The 21,590-nt window shown below is 35.9% G+C and overlaps 1 protein-coding gene across 2 annotated transcripts in view; it reads right to left on the reverse strand.

The window, feature by feature from the left end:
* Positions 1–21,590, reverse strand: part of U2af38 (U2 small nuclear riboprotein auxiliary factor 38) — a 37,187-nt gene that overhangs the window by 5,979 nt on the left and 9,618 nt on the right. The window contains exons 4-8 of one of the 2 annotated variants that reach the window (XM_081758227.1): positions 18,367–18,449; positions 15,332–15,403; positions 11,223–11,356; positions 10,805–10,855; positions 6,132–6,230 (exon numbers count right to left, since the gene is read on the reverse strand). In XM_081758227.1, the coding sequence (XP_081614353.1) occupies positions 6,132–6,230; positions 10,805–10,855; positions 11,223–11,356; positions 15,332–15,403; positions 18,367–18,449 (439 nt within the window). The remainder of the gene's footprint in view (positions 1–6,131; positions 6,231–10,804; positions 10,856–11,222; positions 11,357–15,331; positions 15,404–18,366; positions 18,450–21,590) is intronic. The other variant, XM_081758228.1, reaches the window with a different exon arrangement.

Here is a 21,590-nt window from a genome sequence, read left to right on the forward strand (position 1 = left end):
TATTCCTCAATGGCTACAAACCCAAGCGTGACAGCGAAAATTGAGCCGCTTGAGTTGTAGTGCTTGAAGATGGACGTGAGACAATCGCAAAGCTACGGAGGTGAACAGTAGTAGGCGATCCGTTTATATCATATTACATGACATTGTGCGTATGAACAAAGTGACAGCAACGTGGCTTCACTGACTGTTGACACCTCTTCAAAAACAGCAACTTGCGCAACTGCACAAAGTATTTTGGACCTATACAACACAAATAAGGATGCTTTCCTAAACAGATTAATGACATGAATGAACGCTGAGTGTATCTTTCTGACTCTGAAAACAAAAAAATGAGTAAACCATGGAAACACACCTCCTCTGCCACCTCCTAAAAGGTTAAAGTGCAGCATTCATCCAGTACCGCAATGCTGTCCGTGTTTTCGGACTTTTTTTTTTTTTTTAACTATTAGCTAGGAAAAGGGGCTACTATCACAGGAATCTACTGCAAAAGTTACGGGTTATCAAAGTAAAGGAAAAAATGAAATGAAATTTAAGTTTTACGTCCCACGATAAATACCAGCTAGAAAAAAGGTGGTGATGAATGAAGGAAATGGTGGAATGAAGAAAATGGAAGAACCCTGTGAAAACCCACGCACATGGTGTTTATCCATCGTAAAAGTCACTTGGTGCGAGCTGGGATCGGACCAAGGACCCCATGCACCAGAGGTGAACACTGTACCACTGAGTGGTCGCGACCCTGATTGATAGAATTAGTGGAATGAGAATGTGGAAGAGAGAGCGGGAGAATCAAGAGAACCCAAGGACATGATGTCCACTACTAACTAGAATGGCCTTGGATCGAACTCGCAAATTTTGTGCAAATTTGGGATTTTTCACTATTTGATGGTGAAAATACTCGATGTTCCAAAATTCGCAATGCTTAAAATTTCCAAAAAATCAAATATATGGTTCTCAGATCTGAAACTTGTTTCGGACGTTGTTTACTATCTGGTCTCTACGTAGACAAAAAATTGAAGGTGAGTCTCATTTGCTTAGTTTCAAAATGTACATTCCAAAATGGCCATTTCTAGGTTTCCAACCTCAATGTTCAGAGCTAGTTCTTTTCTCTCGACGTTCTAAATTACGTCTCAATATGCACAGAACATAGAATGTTTTTCATTCCATTATCTTTCATACGGTTTTGGTTTAAACTTGTTATCTTTAAAACCTAAGTTACAGCGTTTAACGGAATCCTCTGAAAAGTTCAAAATACGCTCAGGCGCCTATACAAAACGACAGCTACGCCAAAACCTGCGCGCCTAAAAAATAAATGAATACCCATTTTCAACTCCCTGGATGGGGTACAAAGTCAGGTTAAAAATTAATAAATAACTAAATTTTGTCTACAAGCATCATTGGTCGATTTCTTTTGGATTGCCCCCACAATATTTACACTGGAAACTTCAGAATGTGAACTTACGAAAATCTTAAAAAAACTATTACCACCCATATTCAGTAGGGAAACATTTACAAGCACCCAGTAGGAAATCACGGATCTGACCTAAAGCTGGCGATCGTAAGGGGTAATTATTCCAACATGGTTTCATGTTCCAAAACTTCCAATACTTACTTAAATGGCACGTATAGCTCAGCACCGTTCGAGCAGGTAGCAGGACGTACAGAAACTATGGTGTTCCATGCTCGCCCTAGATCTTGGATTGGCTAACAATGGTCTGCCGAGGCCTGTCCCTACCACTTACAATTATACATGGTAGCAGATATGATATTGTTATTCGAAAGGGCGAATTATTATATTGCAGATGCCCAGGTCCAGATGCTCCCTAAGCACTTCACAGTGCGCCAAACACACAGCCAGATCTATTCAGACGTTATTTAATAAATATCACTATAAACTCCAACATAACTTTGGCCCGCTCATGTCCCAACATGACAGGGTTCGCACTTATTTTGCGAGCACGAATTTCCTACCTCTACTAACCTTCAGGTCTATATATAATGTAAAAGAGCAACTATATTTTTTTCTCGACCAATGCAAAAGAAACTAATTTATTTAATACAATATCGCCTAGCAAATAACCAGGAAAGGCAAAAAGAGAAATGGGTTTTGAGAAATAATAACCCATACTTAAAGTTCCCCGACTTTTCTAGGACTTATTACGTGTAAGCTGAATTCCCTGACTTTTCCAGGCCGATGGGAATCCTGCATGAACATTACTCAATACCTATGGTCACTTTCAAAGCAATGAATCTGATGCAGAGTTGCTTCTCTATCACCGTTAACACAACTGGCTGCACTGCATGAAAAATGGTACACGAGTTATACGTCTCAATTCCGCGATCGATACCCATTGTACTAGAGACAAAAGCCCATCCTAATCACGTAAGTTATATTTTGTTAAGAACAAAAAGCATCAGATACAGATGGGGTCAAAGGGAAAAAGACTTAAAACACAGAGAAAGAAACTGGCATCGCGTACCCTTCATAGTTTGCGCTGGACCCTTCATTGTTTGCCCGGCGTTTCTGCTTCCCCTATGGATTCACTTCTCTATCTAATGAAGGCCGTACAGTCTTTTTGTAATGTGTATGGGCTTTTACTTTTTTTGCTAACATATTCTCAGTGGCGTCCGCAACCGAGCTAAATAGCTTGTGTTACAGTTGCCACATCTAAAATTTATTAGCAGCAAGAAGTTATACTGAAAAGTACTTATTACTTGTGTACTTAAAACAAAATATATACCTATCATGATGTCCCGTGCACTGATCTATATTCTGACATGAGTTTAGGTCCTTATGTGAAACGATTGAAACGTGTTCCTTATATATTTCCATGCTAATACTTCGTTTCTTTTCGAATAAATATTTTGGTAAACCTGAAAGGGTTATATCATTCTCTTTTGTACCTCTGCTGTTACTTGTCTATCATTAATATACAGTAGACTCCCGAGTATCCGGCCTAGTTTTCTTTTATCGTAATTAAATGGGGAAGGCAAGGCGTTGCATTGGCAACATTGCCAAGGATTAGAAACGGGAGTTTGCTACGATCCTCCTATGTGTCGTGTGCAAAATACAAGTTGTGACAGGAAAAGAGCAGCGTTCTGTTCCTTGTTCATTGTTTTGTCAGTGTGTAACGGACCTCAATACAGTATAGTACGTTCATTATCCTCGTATACAGTTGCTGTCCGATGCCGACACACCACGGATGATAGAGGATGTCACCAAACTCAGTATGAGGCCTTATTTATGGCTGGTCGAAGGAAAGTCGGTGAGGGTGACAGATCTGTTGTTGCCACATTTTCCCTTTTCTATTATTTCTAGAAGTCTTTTTCCTTTTAAAAAATAATCTACATTAAAAAGTAATACCTAAGAATTTTGTATACGAGGTAACGATTGCAAAACTGCTAATATATATATATATATATATATATATATATATATATATATATATATATATATATATATATATGGAAGAGGTTAGCGAGGGATAATACTTATTTATTTATTATCCATATTTAAGTATTATGTTTGTCCTACAGATTGCCTCAATAGGTTTTAAATGAGCACACATGATTTATTATTATTAATAACTACTAAATACGTAATAACTTTAAGAAACAAGCAATTGGAATTTTGCAGATCAGGAAATAAACCTACATAATTATAACATGAATTCACGCAATGTTCATTTCTAATTTATATTTCAGCCAAATGCTACTGGAATTTTTTTCACTAGTTCCTAGAGCTTTCCCTAGTGTTGCTTTAATTCTACGTCTTTCCTACACGGCTAATTAAGAGTAATTTATTGTTAGGATATATAGTATTAGACTAGTGTTGCCCCCGAGATGAGAAATATCTTTCAAATTCGAGACGAGATTAGAAAAATGACAATTCTCGCCTCATTTTCGAGACGAGACGATAAATTTCACGAGCCTGGCGGCCAAACCTAGTTTATCCCAGTCTTAGTTCTCAAACTTTGTTTTATTGATACACGAATCATAGCATAAAATCGTAAATTGATAAAATGATCGTACGAACACAGTGAAGAACATTTATCACTTTTTTTAAGGATACGCAAGTCGTTACACCATATACTACAACGATAAATATAGTTTGAATGTTATATTATTTCTTCATGAAGCTCTCGTTATGCTGAAGGATTCTGGTAATTTCTAGATGAAATAAAGACAAGTAAATGTTGTTTCACAATTGAAACCACGGAAGACTTCCAAACCATCTAAATACAATATTTAAAACTTCGAAGTAGTCGGCTACATGTACAATTGCTGGTTGTAATAGAGGAATAATATCACAGAAAGAGCCTGTTCCTCAGTCCATATATATAAAATATTTCTTGCTATTCCGTACTGTTTTTGTTCTGTGGCGAAATGTTGAAACCAAAAATCGTTAATTTGGATCACTTTCAGTTTGAATAGAGGGTTAAGAAAGGGTATAGAATCTACTCTTGGGACGCTGAATAGATTAAAAAAAAAAAAAAAGTTCTCAATATCTTTTACAGGTCTTGCTCTATGAAAATCAGTATTGAAATCAGAAGTACTGTATATTGAACCCTTCCGGTACTCTTGAGACCATGCATGAATCGATTGCAGAAAAATGTATTTCGCTATCTATTACTACTTTTATTCTATGGTGATAAATATTGAAACCCGAAATGATTAATTTTAATTACTTCTGGTTTGAATAAAGGGTTAATGGAGAAGACAGAATCTACTTCTGGGACGCTGAATCGATTGCAAAATCCGCATCTCGATATCTCCTATTGATTTGGCTGATTGACAGTCAAACCCGTTCGTTAAAAACTTCTGACACTTATGCATAGCATAGTTTGCAAATCTAAAAAATCAGGTCATAAATTTTTGTATGTGAATTTACAAAATGAAACGATATGAGGACATCTTTTTCGATAATCGAAAACTAGAGAAAAAAAATTCTTCGAGAAAAGAGACGAGATGTGACTTACGAAATTTAGGCAACGAAACCCTATTTCTCGTGTCGATTCGCTGGAACACCACTATATCAGACGCATTTATTATTATATTGGTAGTAGAATTCGATCTATGTTACACAACAGACTTTAATGTTTATCAAAATTCGAGATTGCGTCTATTACAGTACGTTCCTTAGGTTTTGCTACAGTCAATAGTTACTATTTATATAACGCTTATTATTCTACTGCTATAATATTTAATCAGTGTTCAGGGGAGAAGTGTATGCTTGTGTTACAGTACTCTAGTTTCGCAGCAAAATGTTTACTTTATCTGAGTTGTAAAAGAAAAGTGTGTTGTGAAAAAGATTTTTAAAAATTGATCGAAAAAAAAAAGGTAAAAGGAAGAAGAAAAAATAGTCACTGACCATCTCTTTCTTGACAATTTGGAAACACATAAGGCAACGTCGTACAAGCATTGATGGATCGGTTTTACCAGCGGGAGAGTTGTCTGCTGGCGTGTTTTGTGGTTTTTTAGGGGAAAGGGACCATGCCTTTGAGTTTCTGAAACTATATAAGAGGATAGTGAATAGTCTATACGCTTGCCGCTGTTTCTGATTATAACTGTACAGTACGTACGGTACTGTATTCATAAATTGTTCTTGATGTATGCTTAATTTAAGTATACTACAGTGAAAATTTAAATATAACAGTGAGTTTTGGTATAAAAATTTTGTCTTCTGGTGTTGATGGGGCAAAGAAATGAGTTTATAGGACTCCGGCCTACATGGCTTCTTTGTTATTCATCCTGACCTTCCGTCACATTATGCCGGATACTCGGGAGACTCCTGTATTTATTTTATCATTCATACGTATTTTTCTTTGCATTAATATGTAACTTGAAATGTCTATCCTGTTAACATTTCGTGATTCCGAAACAGTTTAGGATTCTTTTCCCATACTAATTGAGGATTATAAATTAGGTTTACAAAACATGATTTATTCTTTCAAAAATTATATGGCGTTGGAGAGATGTCACTCAGGAGCTTCCATGCTTCTGATTTTCTCCACAGAGACTGCGATTTTACCTACTTCTATTTTCCAACTTATTTATCTTCAAGAAACTTTCTAACATGTTCTTAACACGATATACTCATAGTCTGAAAATTGGTATACTTCATCAGTACTTACTTTCTTCCTCTGCGTCGACGGCTGTACAAATACCTTCTAAGCTCCCGGGAGATCGGCTTCAAGTGCATGAAGTTACAGAAACCACTGCGCGTGCACTCTCTGAAATGACAAAATGACCACAAAAATATAAGGAATCGCGTTACTTGCATAATCAAGATAATAACAGAGTTCCTTACCACAAAGTTTTACATTGGTCTCTTTCCAGTTTAATCGTTCTTACAAAATACACGGTGTTTCAAAAAGAATGACCTGATTTCGGACGGTAATAATACGGAACATGGAACGTGCCGGCAAGGAAATAAGTGTTTTTTGAATGAGCGTAGCCTAGAGTTTGAGAAAATCGCAGCCATTAGATGTCAGTCAAATGTGTCTGTGTCTTCTCAGTTTGCAGTCAGTCAGAAGTAAAACGGCATCAGCTCAACAGAAGGTGTTTTGTGTGCACCAGTTTGAAAGACCGAGTCAGTGATTTCGGTCCAGCGTGCTTTTCGTCGGCGTTCTGGCATTAATCTACCTGCATAAAAGCATTCGTCGTTGGTATCACCAAGAAGCGAAAAACAGAATAACAGCCGCCCATAACTGCTGTAGCCGCAGATACATTGTGTAAAGTTTATGACGAATTTAGCTATAGTATAAATGTTGTTTGTGCTGCGCTGGTGGGCACATAGAACATTTGTAACAGCATAGCTAAACCTTGAAGATTTTGTGAGTATTTTGCAATTTATTCAATTTTTGTAGTATGTTTTAATCATGGACTTTAAAATCAGGTCATTCTTTATGAAACACCCTGTAGTTTAAGTTGTACTGTTACTGATAAAACAAAATACCATATCTCATATATAAATTGTATACACACTATGCAGTTTTATTTCACCAGAACCATAAAATATTTTCATAGTCCAAAACTTCCCACGGTAAAAATTGGTAGCCAAAACAAGATATTTTGAAAAGCTCTGCAATACAACATAAACCACACGACAACTATAAAAAATATACCTTAAAGAATCTATTAATTTTAAACTTGCTCAAGTACTATGTTAAGGACGAAAAGTCATATAAACATCTCTAACGTACGTAATTGAACAACTCATTGGTTTTAATCAAGTTACTTGATTATTGACAAAAAATCACGGATTGGGATTTTAAAAAATAACAGAGCAGTACGGTAAGGAATACGGCCGAAAAGAAAAGAAAATCTATTTATGTACTTATTAAATAGGTTGAACTCTCTTTAATCTACATGAGCATCAAGGTTTGATTTTGAAGGATGTACTGTGATTCAATTCTCTCCTGTTTATTTGCCTGATTAATGTGATTTTTAACATTCTTGTTCTTGTAACAGATCATGAAACTGATTGAAAAAATTGAGATTGTTAAATTATCTACACCACAACATGTTCAATACTTTTAAAATAATAATAATAATAATAAAAAAAACGCAACTGACTGTTTTTACACTCCTTTTTAATCAATTATTATTTGCAGTTTTCTAATTTATCCCTTCAATGTATGACTTTTTCCTTTCGTCAGTCAACGTAACAATCTCAAACACATGTAAAGGTTTCCCAGACACCACCTTTGTCACTTAGTGAGGAAATTTTGAACGTTTCTATGGTCAAAGGAATGTATCCAGTTAACGACACCATTTAATGTGGGCAGAATAAAAAAGCATTAGGCTTGAACATTTTTAGAAAAAATGTAGTTGCCGATACGAGATGCATTGAAGGGACAGGATTTAGATTTCTGGGATTTCGCCATCTGTGGCCATGTTAGCCCGTTATGTATGAGGGATGACGTCCATCGGAGATCACACTATCCGAGGAAAGGGACGGAAGAAAGGATTGGGGAAGGAAGAAAGCGGTCTGGGACCTATATGTTAGGTACCACCCCGGCATTTGCCTGGTGTCAATGAGGAAAACCTCATTCGGAATGGCTGGCCTGAAAAAGCTTTTTTCACTTTTTCGACCGAGTGCCCCCACCAGGAATCGAACCCGGGACCGCTGCACTGAAGGGTTAATTACGAGCCGATCCACCATAAATATTAGAGACGCTCTCTGAGGACATTCCTTAATGGGCCACTCTTGTATTATATGCAATTATCCTACAATTTGTTTGGTAGCACTGCGAAAAATATCCAGAGCGTTTATTCAGGATGTTCCAATGATGAAGTGAACACTCATAAGTCGCATAATCGCTTAGCAGAAACATGTACACTTTTAGTTTCATCTGAGTGTTTTTGTTCCTGATTATCTTTCCTTGCTACATCCTCCCTGCTTTATATGTTGACTTGTTACTGAAAGAGCTTACACCATGGTTTTCTCGTGTTTTGTGGCAGTAGTTTAAGAAATCCCGAAACAAGTATGAAAATTAAGTTAATTACAAAGAATTAGTTCAAACACTGTTACAAAACCCAAGTGATAAGCACTTCCACTGACTCTTCAGCAAATAATACAGACAGATGTTACACTGAACGGATCAGGTTATTCTAATAATACAGACAGATGTTACACTGAACGGATCAGGTTATTCTAAACACTTTTTAGATTACTTACAATAACAATAGTAATACTCGCTGAAATTCTAGTTCTCGGCTTAACTTACTGTACTTTTATGAATTAAAAATTAATAATAAAGAAATATAACATATCAATACGAGAACTACCCAAATCAATGAAGGTCCATTATGACTTGTTTCATTCATTTTGCATATAATAATTTCCTAGCGAAACTGACCAAGATAAGAAATGCTCAACTGAGGCTGAATTGAAACAAGTGTACGGAAGTTTTCAAACTAAGAGAAGGCCACAAAAAGCTATTTTACAACTTACAGACTTAATAGATACAAATCATCCATCTATTAGAATGGAATCTATTTACTTTGACTACCACTTATTCCATGCTCAAACTGGCCAATGGGCATATGACTCAGGCGAACAATAGTGAACTTATTTTCTGTTCAGGAATTTAAACGTTTCCAACAGTGTGTTTGTTAGTTACCTAACTAAAAGTCTCCACAAATTTAGTTACAAACAACTTCTCGATTGATTGACAATTTGGGTTGGTTAATTTTGAGTTGGGGAACACCGAAGTCTAGTGGTTACAGCGTTCGCGTGGTCCCGGGTTCGATTCTCGGCCAGTGATTCCAAATTTCCAGGGTCCAACCAGCGTCGTGAGGCAAACTAGGGAGTTACGTGAAAACAAGACGTGACAGCCGCTAGGTCTAGAAAGCTCCTGATGCACCTTGAGTTAAGTTGATGTATGAACTTGTTAAATAACTGTTCAACACAAATAAGGAAAATTTTCAAACTTAGCGGTAAAACTATTACAAACCTATACTTTATTACGATTTCCCGTTATCATGAAAAAGTACAAGACTTTTGTCAATAACTAGTACTCACTGACAACGGAAATATAATTCTGAAGGCATTACAATGAAATGTATCTATTTTTTTCTTTTTCAATACAGAATTTCCAAGATAGACACTATTGGAATAAATTTTATTTTAGCTCCCAACTATTACTAACGCTAAGTTAAGCAAAAACTAAGTGACGAAACATTTATCACAATGAACCTACATCTGCAATTTACTTCAGAAAAAAGAAAATTTTACTTACAGAGCCTTAAGGAAGTCACACAACCCATGGAAGAAAATTACCATTACAATTCTTTGATGATATCTTTAGTTTCAACTCGAAAATAATCTCTCCTAGATTGACCGGACCCACAGCTATGGAAACATAAATGTCATAAGAATTCACGACAGGGTATGGTGAAGAAAATTCTCTTTTGAAGCCATCATTATTAAACTTCTGTAAAATAATTCAGAGATCAAGTCTTGTGATCTCATCAAGTTCAAGATTGACTGACGATTCGAGTTTAACGTCTTTTATTAGAACCAAGACTATATGACGCGTAACCTACGGATTATATTAAGATCCTGACCATTACTGACGCTTGTATCCGAAGACACGGAACACGTGCGCAGCTTTTTGGCTATGCAGGGACTTGCCACGGTCTACAGAGACTCAAGTCGTAACAGATTTAAAAAAAAAAAAAAAAAAAAATGCTACTGACATACATGGGACGTATTATATCCAGAAGCTCTACAAATGTCTTTGGATCCAAGCGGCTTGTTTACAAAGCAATGAAACCTGAGCTGCACTTACGGACTCAACTTGCTCATGCCGAGAAACTGTTTACACGTGTCACTGACTGGGACCATTGGTCAAACGAAGTTTCGGACCATCTGGACGGGGACGTAAACTCACTTCTTCCTGTTATAGAAAGAAAATCCACATGGTTAGTATGTCTTATCCGGAGAGGCACTGTTCATCAACGTTTGTGAGTGTCAAAAGAGAGCATTACCTCATTATGGTACAGCAGTTTGAAATCACTCTGAAGAAGAACCACACGGTCCCAACAGGATAATCTGATGGCTAACACACAAATTCGTTCCATGGCATTGTTCAAGGTCGTTGTTTGAACCTCATGTGATATCCAAGGCGGCCTTTCAGACATCCACGCTTCGTATTTTTTACAAAGTTCTTTAATAGTCTACGCGTAAGAAGCGAAGCGATAGTTCCTTTCGAAATTTATTGCGGACCATACTCTTCCGTCCAGGGATTGCGTGACTTTCTGAGGACTCTGTATAGGAACTAAATCTACTCTAAATTACCTTGGTCTTGAAGTTGGCTTCCCTGAACCCCTCTCCATTTCTGCAAGAACACTATAAAAACATTTATTTTGACAATTCACCAACTCAAATTAATGGTACATGATAATTGGTTTAAAGTGAACTGACCACAAAATGAGCAGTTTATGTGCTCCCAAAAAAGTTCACATATTAACTTTAGATCGACAAAAATATTCCTTTATTTTCTTTCACTTTTCTTTTTCTAGTTTTTTTCTTTCTTTCTTTCTTTTCTTTGGTTTGTTTTACAGAAATGGTGAGATTAAAATCCATTCCTGAAAGCCATCTCCACTAAATTACCTTTATTTGTACTAAAAATAATTACTTTCACTGGCCAGTTTCTGAAGGAAATAATACCACATAAGCAACTGTCATACACAAAAGTTAGTTCTCGAGCTCTTACCCCATTTCATACTGTCTGCAACAGGCTTCGCGAAAGTCTGTAACAGGGCTCAGCTCGGCATAAATTGGGCGCCCTCCAAACCAACGGTTGTTCAAATCCGCAACTGCTTTTTCTGCGTCTTCTTCGCGGCGAAACTAAAATAAAATATATTAATAAACTTAGAACCTTGACTTATATACATGAACTAACTTCCATGTTGCATGAAAAAAACCTTGAAAACAAAACCTGAGCAGATGACCTGTAATCTTGGCCTTATCTGTTGGTCTATCATCAACCTACAAACAAAAAAATACGTTGAATGTCTCGCGAAATAAATTTTTTTTCTTAAATATATGTACTTACTAAGTTTGAATATTGTTATTGTGATTGCTACTTCAAGTCTTTATGTGCGGAACAAGCATGATACAATCAAGTAGAATCTGAGTAGGAATAGGACCATGAGTTTTATTCCCGCCTCTCTTACCTGGTTAATACGGCGTTGGACAACCTTTACCCTGCAGTACCGCTTGGATTCGTCACAGAATTGAGTGGACCATACTTTATGCAATACAGCACTGTCAACGATGAAAGACGAAATGTGTGTCGGACTCACTGTTCTAAAAGTGGATATGGATGTCCAATAATGGTTAAGTTGTGGGATTCAGTGGGCCAAAGGGAATCTTGAAATGTATCCAGTTTCTCAAACCACATTTGGCTGTTATGTATTGACACTGACATCTTGGAAGACTGCAAGTTGTTAGGTAACATCTATACTATAGGACGTATCTCGTCACCTAAAATGTTCACAGAATCACTGACAATAAGCAATTCGCCCTTTGATAGCAGCAAAGCAGCAATAGGACCAATTCTACGTTCACACCAGCGGGTGTTACCTATACACAAATCCGGCCGTTTGATGGAAACATGCAGAAAGATGACTCCACCGATCATATTAGTCTCTTCCAATCATTGGTGGTTTATATTTTATGGTATCTTTTCTCTCTCTTTCTTCGCGCAACTGCGTTGATGACTGAAACGTTTAAAAATCCCAAGCGTTTTCTTTCATTCGGCCTCTTCAGTTTCTGCACACATCGAACATGATATGCACAAAGGCTAACTATTTCATCGCTTTCAGTGCACTTCCAAACCACATTTCTATTTGTGCTGAGGGGCTCCTTTGACTTCGTGAAGGTGAACAATGCATCATTCTCTTAACCTCTTCTAGTTTAGTTTCAAAGTAATCAGTCTTCCAGATTATCTTTTGTCCGCAATTAAACCGCATCCAGATATTTCTGCCTACACCATATATACAAGAACGACTGGAGAAATAATATTCAACTACGACCATTCTCAGGTACTGGGAAAACTTCTCAGCTCTACTGAAGACGTCATGTCTGCTGCACAACAGATCGCATGTATATTCGATGTTACAACTCCTACAGTGTCATCTACCGATCGAAGTAATATGTTTCCCTGGAGTGCATAACCACTTTCGGCACAAATAGGTCGTTCCATATGCTGACTGAATTCTGCCGTCAGCTATCGCACTACGGCCATGCTTCTTTATAACAATCCTCTCCAATATTCAGCGATCCTTTTAATTTAGGGTTAGTTTTTGTCCATTATTATTTCCCACCAGCTTGTGTATGCTCTCAATACTTCTGAAACGCTAGCAGTCTTGGATACACTAGCTCCAACTAACAGCGCACTACAGTACTGGTCATAAAAAAGTATACTCACACGTTAACATGGGTTTTCAAACTTCCTAAAAGTACTTCTATAATTAAAAATGCAAATTTCGCGAAAACGCTAAACATCCTTTCCTTTCTGTAAAGACAGGATCCATAAACGGAGGCCATTTTACAGAGTCATCTGTTCAAGCTCGTTTTGAAGAAATCTGACTCCAAGAGATCTGCATTTGTCTCACGTCTTTCTAATACTTAAAAGCTACTCGCCATGTACTTAAGAATGTTAAACAACCCAATATAAACAGAACATTTTCGAAAATCACAACTTAATAGTGAACAGGAACTTACATACTGGATAAGACATATTAATTAACCAAATTGTTTGCTGGACTGATAAGTTTACACCTTCATGAGGAATGGGAAAAACTGACCTTTTGCTCGGGGAAGAAGTGATAGTATTCACTTCATTTTCTGTGAAAATTCCTGGCACATTACCTCACTGTTAGTGTAATACATTTATCTACATGTATGTGTCCCTGTTTAGTATACTTTGGTCATAAGTTTAGTACGTTTTACCTATGTGTATTTTTAACATACTATCTTCGTTCATTTGATAGACTGATATGAGTCGAAATAAACCGACTAATACTTTAGTTTATCGAAAAGCATTAATTCGTCTATTGCGATTCGTTTCACGGTGCAATAATGTCATTTTAGCAGTTAAAAAAAATGTCCAAGTGGTATTAATAAATAAATAAAATGCAAGTAATACAACAGATTTATTAGTGGCCAGTGACAATGTAGTTATCACATTAAAACATGAGTATTTCCATGTAACAACTGTACTACGGCAGTTTTTTTTTTCTTTCTTTTTAAATTCGATTTCGCAAAATAACCTCATTATACAAAGGTATAAAGCTTTTAAAATAAAGCATTACGTCGTAATTTTTTCCCGTACTTCAAACCATTAAGCATTTTTGTGGTACAGTTACAGGACTTGAGCTTACCGCAATACCCTACCTACGCCATTCATGATCAGGATTGAGTATACGCCACTTTATAAGAACAGCCACAATCAGATCCTTCTATCAGAAACCAGTATATAAGCACGTTAAAAAGTTGACCTAACATATGAGAAAAGCAAAAAGGCTAATACTAACCGCAAAAGATATATAGTAGAGTTTTCTTCTACATGTAACAAATAGCGCTTTCGGAAGTAACCTCTTCCTTCTTCGGCTGGTTTAAAATTCAAAGAGGATTTAAAACGAAGAATTTAGAAGGGTATAAGAAGGTTAAAAAATGTAAAAACAAATCTTTCAAAAAATTAAACACATGGGAATAGCATTCATTGTCATTGCACACATTTTTTTGACAGAAGATTTGTTTTTACATTTCCTAACCTTCTTTTACCCTACTAAACTTCTTCATGTTTTAAATCCTTTTTGAATTTTAAACAAGCCGAAGAAGGAAGGGGTTACTTGGGAAAGCGCTACTTGTTATATGAAGAAAACTCTACTATATATCTTTTGAGGTGACTATTAACATTTTTGCTTTTCTCATTAAATATCATCACCGCTCGCAATACTGTGATATTTATTGAATTAACATAACCTGGCACACTAAAAACCACCATACATGCTGTAAGTGGCAATATCATCTTTACTATTAACTGGCACAAAATTTTCGTACTTACCGCTTCGTGACCTTATATAGTTAGCTCCCCCGCTGTTGACTGTCATTAAATGATGGAAACCGGATTATGTTACAAAGTTGAATGGCAAGTTTGGTATTTTCTCCAATACACAGTTGTAAAAAGTTTTTGAAAATTATTAAGTGGTCTAAGCAGAAATTCCGTCTTTTCTTTATTTTTTCTTTGTAACACTATTGGACTGAGTTAAAGATAATGCTCCTTTCTGCTTCGAGGTTATGACATGCACCTTACTATCTCAAGCGGGTTCCGAACCCCTACTCAGAAATGAAATCGAGTTATACGTCCCACGATAACGCTGGCTAGGATAAAGGAGACGGTGATGATGAGAAATGAATGAAATGGTAGAATGAAGAAAATGGGAGGAAACGGGAGAACCCCAAGAAAACCTACGCACACGGTGTTTGTCCACCACAAAGTTCACTTGGCGCAAGCTGGGATTGAACCACCGAACCTATACTCAGTTTTGTCCCCGAGGCAAGTACCGCCATCGGGATTTAAACTACTTTATTTTCCTCGAGGAAAGGCCACTATGCCAGTCGATATACCAGGAAAATAACTGAAATCACGGAGCGGTGAGTACAAACATTTGTGCTTAACAACAAATTTCAGTGCAAGTATTACGCAATTAATTCAACTTTACAACAATTCTTCTCGCATTTGGATAACTGAAAAAAAATGTTCACGCTAAAAGTTCCATTAAAAAACAACATGAATAGAAATGGTAATCTTACCTTGATGTATACATTTCCGACAAGGTGATCGCCTAGGTTGTCACAAACGTTCATCTCTTCAATCTCACCGTACTGTGAAAGGAACATACAAAATTAATCCTCTATTCATTATATATAAAATACATATACAACGCATGCATGTATTTCTAACACATCGTTTATTAACTCTAAACACATTGCATGTTATTTTTAAAGACGTCATTAAATTAAGTCTGAAAACAATATATACTAGTCTGGTACACTGATTTAGCTGCTACATTCTCTTATTTTTTAATTACGGTTTTGTTTAGTCAAATTAAGTCTGTTACTATAGTCCGCGTCACCCGCATTCGCGTCAGCCAATAAGCTCGCAGTGCGCTGTTACCAAACCTTTAGTGACGAATCTATTCATTCATAAGTTATTTTGGTTGTATTTGTGGACAGTTATAAATGATCAGATTCGTCACTGAAGGTTTAGTAACAGAGCACTGCGAGCTTATTGGCTGACGCCATACGCCAATGAGACTGACGCGGAATATACCTGTTGCTACATTTATGTCCTATAACTTCTGAATATTTTAGGACTTTTATACAAATCGAAATATTTTAACAAACTGTATTTATATTTCCCCAGAAAGTTAACCTAAGTTAAATTCTGGTTAAGCGAGTGATTCTTAACGTCCCTACACGTACAATTTAATGTAGAGTCAGAAATATATTCATTTGTACTGAGTCTTGAACCCGGGTCTCCAATACGAAACACAACAATGCTAACACGTTCAGTACCAACAAAGTTCATCAATAATTTCGCACAAGTAGATAATATATTAGCACGTTTAAGTTCTCTTCAAGAGTTATATATACTACCATTTTCAATATCCTGATTCACAAATAAATATACAAAAATGTCCTAGGCCAGAATCCACGAACTTTATTATATGGCGCACAACTAACTGGTGATGCATAGTTTAGGATTACGAGCTCTTAATGCCACTGTAAGACTTCTAGACAAGTAGGGCTTCTCTTAATTCAATAACGAAAATAATAACGAAAATTTAACCGAGGACCATGTGCACACAGAACACAGATAAATGTATTTACGTACTCTGACACGTAAGTTTCTGAAAGTCTCAAAATATTCCAAATTCAGTACAGGGGGCGCGGTGGCTCAGTGGTAGAGCGTTCACCTTCGGTGCTTGGGGTCCCTGGTTCGATCCCAGCTCGCGCCGTGTGGACTTTGTGGTGGACAAACACCGTGCTCGTGGGTTTTCTCGGGGTTCCCCTGTTTCCTCCCACTATCTTCATTCCACCATTTCACTCATCTCTCATCATCACCGTCTCCTTTAGCCTCACCGGCATAACCGTGGGACGTAAAACTTAAAGATTTCATTTCCAAATTCAGTACACTATGTGTTATAAAGACCTTTCTTTCTTACCGCATCGATCCTTTCTCTGTTATACTGTCTACAGGTGCTAATTCAATGTCATTCCAAAAGAAAAAAGAACGAGTGGACAAAGAATCGAACCAGTCTAGTTCACTCAGCTAGTGTATTGATCACTACACTACCGAGTCCGCTCTCCGATCAGCCAGTCATTTACTCATTTTCGAACTTTGTGCTCAGCCACTGAGACCAAATCGACTGTTCTCAATGTGTGGCTGATTGGAGAGCAGAATGTGTAGGATAGTGCTTAACGCACCGATATGATAGATCTGAGAACAAGACATCCAGTATAGTCGTGCATATTTTCATTCACAGGTCTCATAGTGATCTGGTCTCTTGTTAATAGTGACCAAAAGCTCACGAAAAAGTGTCCAAAAAGTGACCACAATCTCATCATGCCCCTTTTTACCTTTGTCAATTTCTCCATCACCTCTCTGTTTGCTGTTTTGTTTCACCTTTTCTTCTTTACTTCTTCTTTTTGAGCTTCCTCATTTCTTAGGTTTTCTAAGTATGCTTTGTATTTATGGTAAGCAGACTTAGCAGATGTAAGAAGCTTCTGAGTAAGTAGAACTAGTTCTGGCCTATCTCCGAATAGAATAGCTCTTCGAAATATCGAACTGAACTGTTTTCCAGAATAATCTTAGGACACGTATTTATAGTAAATTCTACAATAGTAAAAGGGAGTATAACATACTATTAAGACATTCACTATTAATTATTAAAAATATACTATTAATGACTACTAATATTATATAATATTAAAAAAAAAAAAAAAAGTTATGGGCAGAAAACACTGCTTTCTGGTGGTTTGATTCGTTTGTACAAGACGAAAAGGATTATGACATACCACATGGAGGAAGAAAGAATGTTACTAAATACAAAAAGTATACAGAAACAACCATTTAAAATAGTAATTATTTTCTTCCCATACTTAATTGATACATTACCGATACAACCTTATTATTATTTCGTTACTACCATCTTAAGTTCGTAACTACTTCCATCCACCTTCTTCAATATTTCTTTAGTATTCAGATCACTTTCTCTCCTCTACATTTGAGATAAAACTCTGTGTTGGAGAATAATTCTATTAAACTTTATCTTGTATGGCTGATTTATCTAACAGAATTAGGATAAAACATAAAATTCAATCTTTTTATGAAGATACCGAAGACAAGAATAGTCCGTTAAATATGAGTTTTTTTTTTTTTTTTTTTTTTTTTTTTTAATGGATGAGGAATATTTAATCCGTCTGCTTACCAAGAAGAAACAGAACCAAGGCAAATTGTACTATTTGTAATCCTAGATATCTGTGGAAGTTTTGAAACATAAAAGAAAACTTCAAATATAACAAAATGCAGTCAATATAGTTTCGTGAATTTTGACAGATGACAATAGTCAACGCCAACACTGAGGTTCACGGTAGACGTCAAACATCTTTCACTTTAAAAAAGAAATAAAAAACCGATACAATATAGGATCCGAACATTTTCTCGCAACACACATCCAACTTAGAACTACAAACACAAAGTGTTTGCATACTGATCAATCGACTATTGAAAAGCTCAGCAATTCTTTATACTATTACCTATACAGATTACAGCTGAGACTTACCTTATCTTCACATTCCACAAAAACATCTTCGAAGAAGTTATCATAATGCTCCTGCATTTCCTCGTCTGACACATTTGCGACTACTAAAATACAAAGAAAACTGCAAACAGTAGGACGCTTATACAAAAGTACTTCTTTTAATTTCTATTACTTAACAATAGAAATGTAGTTAACAGCTCATACTTAACCTACTGAAATGTAGTTAGAAGTTGATTTGCAGTATATATTTGAACAGCTTAATATAACATACTAGACAGGTAAATATAAGTTCAAATCATCATACCAAACGTTTAATTTTCGCTGACAGCTGTTGTATTGCCAATACAATGCTATACAGCTGTCAGTGAAGATTCGACATTTAATACATTTGAGCTATACAAGATATAGAATGGAAAGATGACTACGTTTTATGTTATTACTATATATAAGATTAAAAAGTACAATATAAACAGAAATAGATGAATTGTGAAGATAATTGTAACATCGAAAATTCACATTTAAGATTACCAACAGTTAAAGGCTACTACTGCATTTTTGGTTATAATGCGAAAAACGAATGAAGGGAAGCAAACTAACCAAGTCTAGAGGCCACGAGATAATAATTATAGCATTCATATACTTTTCTCCACTAATGAATACTAAAGTGCTTTCAAAACTAGATACAAATTGACAATTCAAAAACACGTGCAGATTTGTTTTGAAGATGGGAATCTACGTCACAGTTATTGCAGTCACTCAGCGAGGGTCGAATCATAAACGTCCTTTTAGCAACAGTGGGTGGAGGGTTTCCCTGACAACATACCTTAACATTCCAATGTTGCCGCTAGTAAACACGTTTTCAGAAGGAAAGAAGCTGTTTTAGTCTTTCGTTTCTTTGTGCGGGGAAGTGATTTTTAGATTCAATTCACTTGTTTATATTCGTGTGCATACGAGTATTATCTCTGTATACAATCCTGTAATTATATTTATATGTGTGAGCTCTTTTGTTGTATATATTGTGTGCTAGTGTATGTGTTTATGTATATACATATTTGTGTATATAACGAATACATACTTTAAATAATGGCCAGTGAACTGGAGGACATTCTCCCTGTAAAACGGTCGAAATCGAGTCGAAATCGTGAAACTCAGAAAATTCATTGCAGGAACCAAAAATTGTTTGCTTATCCCATTGAAGAAATACTTGTTTCTTAGAAGCAGGTTTACTCACTGTATTAATGATTTCCTCTTCATAGACACTGGAAACAAAATTTTATATAATTACGGTTTATAGTAATAATTTGAACACATTCCTTTGTGTTATGTATATTCATCCCTGTAATGCAGGGATGCAAAAAACCACTCGGCCGAGGCGAGTAACTCATCGGTGCGGGCGACTTATTAATATCATTATTATTTATTTCAAAAGTAAAGACTAAGATGTGTGCTAGTAAAATTTTGTTGCGTATTTGCATCCCTGCTGTAATGGAATTGACGGTTAGCTTCAAACATAATCCTTATTTCTAGATTTTATAGCTTTTCACTATTTAAAAAAAAAAAAAAAAAAAAAAAAAATCAATAGTAGACAGCATTTGCAAACCGTGTATATTCAATATATTATGAGTTACTTAGTGACGCGCTTTTTCGTCTTTAGTGAGAGATCAAGGGTTCGCTTCCCAAAAGACAGAATGTGTTTCAAATTCTATGTTCAATTGTGGAGTCACAAGTAATATATACTCGTGAAATTGGACGCTAAACTCAAACAAGTTAGAAATCAACCGTGTTTCTTCGCAGCCAAGACGCTAATGACCACGATTTCTTTATACACGTGGTCTATAAGTTCGATTCTCGGTGAGCCACTTGCCTCGCAAGATTCTGATCCAACAGGCAGTAAATCCCACTCAATCTCACATAGCCTCGGCACTGAAAATTCACAATAAAGCGGAACCAAGAAAATTTATTTATAAATATTTGTAGACAAATACGTAACAAATGCATATCTCTCCCAGCCTCAAATTCCAGATAAACCCGGACATTCAGAAGTGCTTTATAATTTCTTTTTATCCTCATGTTTGTTTATATTTTTTATTTATCTTTTTCCTCATAAGCATTTAAAAAATGTTCTATTGTTTACAGAAAACACATTATAAAAACAGTACTTTCTTTACAATCACAAGAGATCTTATTTCTCCTCTCTCTCTCTCTGTCACATGCACAGCCTTCCCCCCTTCCCAACTTGTACAAACTGGGCCAACAAACATATCCTTTCATTCATCCAAAACAAATATTTAGAGATTTTGGTTGAGACAAGACAGCTCCACGAACTCACCGGGGTGCGCACGAAGTGGCAACAGTGTACCACGTGCTTCTCCAAACGTCAATTTGCTTCTAGTTTTGAAAACACTTTAGAGCATAATACTCCAAATTTCCATGTTTACTTCACGTACAAAAATAGTCGCAATTTGTGGAATATGTCCTACTCATACGAAGTTGGCACATTTAAAAAAAAAGTCTACGAGACGAGAAGCACCTTTTTAAATTTGAGACTAGACGAAAAATTTTATGAGTCTCGTGGCCACCCAAGTCTTAGATCCCAAACAGTTTTAATGTTACAGGATTCATAATATAAAACTATAAATTGATAAAAATTATTGTACGAACACAACGAAAAACATTTACCAACGTTTGAACATACACAAATTATCACACAATATACTACAAATAAATATAATTTAAATCTGTTATATCATACTCTTCATAAACCACTTGTAACGCGTTTTTTTTTTTTTTTTTTTTTTTTAAGGGCTTAACATACATTTAGTAAATTTGAAAAAATTCGACAAGAGACGAGAAAACATCACTTCTTAGTATAGAAGAGACAGCATAGTACTATACATGAATTATTTATATTTTATGTCAGGGTTGGCTGGTTTAAACCAGCTGGTTTTTTTCAAAAAAACCAACTGGTTTAAAAAAAAAAAAAAGTTCGTAAAAGTGTAAGTGTTTGTAAAATCTTAATGAACACACATTTGTGGGTTATCACGTTTCACTCCGTATATTATTCGTATTATATTCAGACCTAAATTCCCCATTCATTACTCAAAAAGATTATACTACAAAAGCAATTTTTTTTTTTTTTTACAGGCTTATAAATGTTTATTTTGTGATTTTTTTGTAGTTGTTATTATTGTTATGTAATTGCAATCTAAGAAAAATTCTGAATATTGTTTCGTTTCAATGTTTAC

The sequence above is a fragment of the Thermobia domestica genome, chromosome 5 (assembly GCF_964235325.1).
Source record: "Thermobia domestica chromosome 5, izTheDome1.hap1.1, whole genome shotgun sequence".
Classification (NCBI taxonomy): domain Eukaryota; kingdom Metazoa; phylum Arthropoda; class Insecta; order Zygentoma; family Lepismatidae; genus Thermobia; species Thermobia domestica.